This window comes from Rhipicephalus sanguineus, chromosome 6, assembly GCF_013339695.2.
Source record: "Rhipicephalus sanguineus isolate Rsan-2018 chromosome 6, BIME_Rsan_1.4, whole genome shotgun sequence".
Classification (NCBI taxonomy): Eukaryota; Metazoa; Arthropoda; class Arachnida; order Ixodida; family Ixodidae; genus Rhipicephalus; species Rhipicephalus sanguineus.
In genome coordinates, this window is record NC_051181.1 from 41130547 (window position 1) to 41136546 (window position 6000).

Sequence of the window (6000 nt, forward strand, 5' to 3'; positions counted from 1 at the left end):
CGGCGACATGTCGGAACCTGAAGTCACCCTTCGTGTTGGTGAAGTATGGGCCGCCGAGGCTGACAGGCATGAATAGTGCTGGTAGACCAACATCAGTGGATGGCGCTTGTCGTATTTGTAGACTACCTGGGCTTATGTGGCCTACGAAGCGTAGTCTACAAATCGGCTGTCAATCAATCTGCCATCATCCTCGGTCAGCATGAGGCCATCGCCCAGCTTCGTAAGAAATGACGAGGACACTGCGTCGTTCTTGCGGTCTAAGTGCACTTTACGGTGCGATGATGTGAATATCATACGTAACTTTCGTTAATGTATTCCTCCGGGGTCGAGCAATGCGTCAATATAGCATTCTGAATCATAGGAATACAAATGTAATGTTTATTATACTGCTATAAAAGCGGAGTCAACACTGGAACCACAGACGTTAATCTTATATGAGGCCTCTTTCGTAGGAGTACACATCGTAGGAGTATCATGTAGTGTTTATTGCTTTCTTACAAAATTAGATAGGCAGCATCACAACCACAATTGACGTTGCACCGACATTACGCCTACATAGGCCGTTTTTCCAAACCAGATTATAGACCTGGGGTGCTATGCAGGATGGCCCGAGTTTGGCGAAACTCGGAATCTTTCCGAGCTCTGGCGACACCCCCTTTTGAACGAGCTAATAGTACGAGAAGGTGAAATACATCCCTCAGCGCGTGCTCCGTTCCATTGGTTACGATGAAACGCGGCGTCACGTCAAGGGTGGTCGAGAAGGTTGGGTGGTGTCGTCAAGCTAGAGGCAGCGTCTTTCATTAGTCTGTCGTTCCACTGAGTGCAGATGTGCACCCATGCAGGAAAAGTGGCACAAAGCTCTACTAACTATATTTTTATGTCAGCGCGGGCTGTTTGAATTCATTTTCAAGCGTTTAATGTCTGCACTAAGTATCCTTTATGATAGTCAGCACCGTGTCCTCTGAGATTAGTTCCGACCGAGCGCCTTATAAAACGGCGGCTAGAGCTAATCGCCGAGGCCACGTGTATAATCACCATGGTCGGCTTGTACATTCTAGCGCGTTGCTCGGCCGGCGCGCGCCCTCGCCGTTCTCTTCTTCATCGTCTGCTCGCTCCCAGAGCACGTGCGCCCGGCTGATTAGCTAATTGGCAGGGCGGTATACCTAGCTAAGTAAGGACGTGCTATGCGAAGAGCTGATTAGGCCAAATCATGCTAAGGCCGAGCTAACTAAGCCACGTCTTACTAAGATCGTGCTAATGAAGTCGTGTAAAGTTAAGAACGAGGTAATTAAGATCATGCTAATTAACACGACACTAATTAGGAGCGTGTAATTAAAACCAAGATAATCAAGCCCTTACTCACTGATATCGTGCTAGTTAGGATCGTGCTCATTATGATTGTGCTAATTTCCTCTGTGCTATTCAGGACGTTGCGAATAAACCTGAGCAATTAATGGCAAGGTAATTAAAATATTAACAATCAATGCTAATTAACGCGAAGCTAATTAGGGGCGTGTAGTGGAATCCAAGATAATCAAGACCTTACTCACCGAGGTCGTCTTAATTAGGGTCGTGCTAATTAGTGTTATGGCAAGTACCTCTGTGCTATTCAGGACCTTGCGAATTAAACCTGGGTTAATATGTTGTGGTAATTGAAACATTAACAATTAAGAAAGGGCTATTTATTAACATGTTATTTAAGACCCTCCTAATCAATATCACCAATATTCAGACCGAACTGACACGGTCATTACTGCGAAGCAGACCAAGCATACTGAGTAGACGAGCCACGTAAAAAGCTGGGAAAAGCTAGGGGACCACAAGCTCCTCCGATGGCCCCAGCCTTGCACATGTAGTGCAAGCTCACCAAATTATTTTATATGCAAAAAAGCTACTGAGTAGCGTCCACTGCATGAAACACTTGACAGGCACACCGGCACTATGACAGTCCCGAGTTGAACTGGGGCCTTTTCAGAATCAGCGAGTTTGTGCCCGAGTTCGCGCGTCAATCAATGTGATTGACAGACACCCGCGGCGAAGAGCGGGTCCGCCCACCGCGTTTCCTTTTGCCGCGGAGCAGTGCTCACGCCGCAACGCCAGCGAGCGGCACGATTCATCTATGAGCTTAATCGCACAGACTATGCACACACGCACGAAAACTAAAGGTTATATCATCACGTGGCTACGATGTCTCGCACTAAATTTAACCGCTCTCACGGCGTACAGCTCACAGCTATGAAGCAAGCGCCCCTGGTGGGATTTGCGGCGAGAAATGTTACTATTTACTTGTTTGCGGAGACATTGTTTCTACCGATTCGCTACTACAGAAAAATCTTCAGACGTGTAATGTAAGCATAGCAGTAACCTGTCCATTTATTTATCTGTAATATTCCAGAGAAGCGAAACGAGCTGCACAGAGCTGCGCCCTTGTTGCCTTCGAGAGTGGAAATTTCCATGCTGCAGGTGGAACGAAAGAATTCTCCGAAAGAGGACAAACGCCCACGAACACGCCCGTGGGAGGCGCGATGATCAGTTGGCAAAAGGTAGCGCGGCAGTCACGCTGACGTCGCTGCAATGTCAAAATGTTGTCTAAGTGGCGGCGCTGTCGCGTTCGGACGTGGTGATTCTTTGAAAACTGCCGTAAATGTGGCACATGCGTTTGTGACGCCATTATCGTTCTTGTAGCCGTTTTTATCGACGCTGCGATCTCGTGCTCCGCACTGTCTTCCTGTCATGACCGCCGTAATGCAAGCTCGGAGCAAACCCGTGTGCCCGAGAAACTCGGGCCATCCTGCATAGCACCCCTGGCGTGGCTCTGTGGTAGAATACCTGAGTGCCACGCAGAATGCTTGGGTTCGATTTCTACTGGGATCGTGATTTTCATTCTTTGGAGTCGCCGGGTCAGCGCCGCCGACGTCGATTTTTCTTTACGCTCTCGCGCTTAAATCACTAGTGTATGCTCTGACCGATCCTGGGAAGATATATACTGTCAATCACCTGTGGCGCATACCCGCTTACCGAGGTCCGTGGTATACGGGTATGTGCTACACGTGTCCGGATGAAAGGGTTTGACGGCGTACGCTACAGGATATTCACGTTATTCATGTCGTGACCAGACAGTCATATATGTTAAATACTCTTACCCTTCCATGGCAATTTCGGTATACACCAAGCTAAGGAAGCGACCGCGAGAGCACCCAGACGTAGGCGGCTAGATAGATAGATAGATAGATATATAGATAGATAGATAGAAACGGTGAAAGTGGCAAAGGTTCGCTAAGAAATGCTTCGCATTTTAATCAGCTTGTATGCCGATAACGAAGAAAAAGGAACCTTCAAACTTTTGCTACACCATAAACGGCACAGCTTTGACCCAAAGTGCAGAAACATAAGTAAGAATATCTTGAAACATAAGGTCGGCCGAGCATTTTGTTCAGATTACTTCATCTGCTGCGCAAAAAAAATTTTTTTCCTGCGCAGATCACTTCAACTGGCAATCTTGTGAACAAAACTCCTAGCGTACAAAGCATTTGTTAGGCCGATCCTCGAGTACGGAAATACACTGTAGTTTGCTCAAACCACGACGAACGTAAAGAAAATAGAAACAGTACAAAGGAAGACCGTACCATTCAACCATAACAAATTTAAACATGAATACTCACCCACTAACCTTCTCCATATTTTTAGGCTCCTTACGCTAGAAGCATGAACGAAACAGGCAAGTTTAAAATTTCTTTATCAAATGCTGCATAATTATTTTAAATTTGTACTTCAAATTATAATATTCACAAAAGCGAGCTACCAGGAGCGAACATGCAAACACTTTAGTAGAGTACATTGAATGGAACATATTTGTGTATCTCACCACTAACGCTGAGTCATTGTTTGAGTCAAGTTTGAGTCAAAACTTCAAAAACCTTCTAGCATCTTAAAATTGCCATTGACATCAGTTATGCAAACTAGCATGTAATTGTGCCTTGTGTATGCAGTGGTGTATACAGCGTATAATGTTTAATTTTCCATGTTATATTTACTTTTATTTGGTTTATGTAGTATTTAGCGTAAAAATATAAATGAATAAATGACGGGGTTTTACGTCCCAAAGCCACGATATGATTACGAGAGACGCCGTAGTGGAGGGCGCCGGGAATTTCGACCATGTGGTGTTCTTTAACGCGCACCTAAACCTATGCACACGGGTCTCGAGCATTTTCGCCTCCATAGAAAATTCCGCCGCCGCTGCCGGGATTCCATCCCGCGACCTGCGTATTATGTAGCGTTAAATGCCTATGTGTAAAGTGCAACGCTGATTTTTCTCTTCTTTCTTTTTTCTTCTTTTTTACTGCATTGCTTGATGGCTAACGTGATGAGCGTTCTTAGTATCTCTACATAGTTTACACCTGCTATGGTCATAGTAGAGACTGCTGGCAGTATTCTAAACAAATAAATAAAGGGTGGTTGAACCCCCTCGACAAAAATGTTAGGCTTTGCTCCTGATCTGAGCCAATAAGTGTCGTCTATCGCCATTCTTGGAAACAACGATGCTCGTTATCGAGCCGTCACGATGGTAGAAGTCGGTGACGGATAGCCATCTATCCTGTTTCCATTCGTACGGAACCGGTAAACGTTTTTTTTTTTTGTTCTTGTTTGGTTTGAGTTCAGGAACGTTCCAAGAGTATTGCTTCGGGTAGGGGTTTAGATTCCAATAAAACACCAGTGTGGGTAGGGTATTTTTTTCTGGTGCGGGTTCCGCTCCACAACTTCATCATGACCTCTTCAAAGACACTTTGAACTGTCATGACGACGTTCTCGATTACTTCTAATTTGACTGCTTCCTATATACAAGCAATCACGTCTAGAAATACATAAAATGTATCTGCATGACGCTGTGGCAGGGAAATATGCTTCTGCGGATACTTTAGGTTGTGTTTGCAGAAACACCATTTACGCGGCGATAACATATTGAAAAGGTGTGTGCCCGTTTTGTGCTATGGCAGGTGAAAACTGCTGCCATAGTTATACTGATTCGCGAATATGGGCTATTCCAGCCTGCATGCAAAAGTTGTTGTTGCGCTTTTATTACCTGTATTAGCAGCATTAATTCTCCCATTTACCGATGTAGGAAATAGGTAAACCATTTATTCTTCTCCTCCTCCTATTTACCATTGTCACTTATACATAGAACACATGTTGATGCCGAAGAGTACAGATGACCGTAAACATATATCCATTCTCCACATTATTATTGTACGAGCTTTTTACACATTGTTTCATTCGTTCATTGTAAGCGTGGACACCCTTATCTGTCAGGGACGCTTACGTCAGACTACAAACGTATACAAGTGACACCACGATGTTTAGCATACCCAGTGAAATCCACAGGTTAGCGCATCATCTCCGCAAGTTACAGATGTATACTAGAAGTACCATTTTCCTGCAGAGTCTCGTACTGCGGACTGCGGACACGACTTACCGACAGCATTCCACTGAAGCTCCGAGTGCGAGCCGAAGACTGCCAGCCACCGCCGCCACAGCGTGTCGCCCGACTGGTGTGGCAGGTGCTGAGCGATCCCGTCGTCGGCAGCCAGCCCAGGCCTCCCCGACTTGTATGGACGCTGAGGCTAGAAGACGCGGACATCGCATCCGCGGTGGTCGCTGCTGCGCCCCTCGAACCTCGCCCACCAGCGCCACTTGCGCCGACCAGAAGCCGATAGACTACAGCAACGAGCCAGATTTCAAAGTGTCGCTTGTCTATGGAGGCAAACTGGAGACTAACCGCGGTATGTGCAGGCGAACGCAAGTATGACGATGATTTATCGCGTTTTGACTGTCACAATGCAAGTGTAGACCTTCTACAGGGAGCAAATAGCGCACTGCGCAATCTTCTCCTGCCGCCATTGAAGGCCTTTCGAATCGGGAAGAAGCAGCATCGGTCGCCACCAGCCGCTTCAGAGAGGTTCGTCCCAGTAGCTGGGGATCACTTAGTACTCTGTATTTAAA

General features: G+C 46.2%; 1 protein-coding gene across 1 annotated transcript in view; it reads left to right on the forward strand.

Moving 5' to 3' along the window:
• LOC119395726 (pancreatic triacylglycerol lipase) overlaps positions 1 to 5776 on the forward strand; it is a 48414-nt gene extending 42638 nt beyond the window's left edge. Inside the window, exon 9 of the mRNA XM_037662736.2 lies at positions 5441 to 5776. Coding sequence (XP_037518664.1) covers positions 5441 to 5714 — 274 coding nt within the window. The 3' untranslated portion in view covers positions 5715 to 5776. The remainder of the gene's footprint in view (positions 1 to 5440) is intronic.
• The last annotated feature ends 224 nt before the right edge of the window (positions 5777 to 6000 follow it).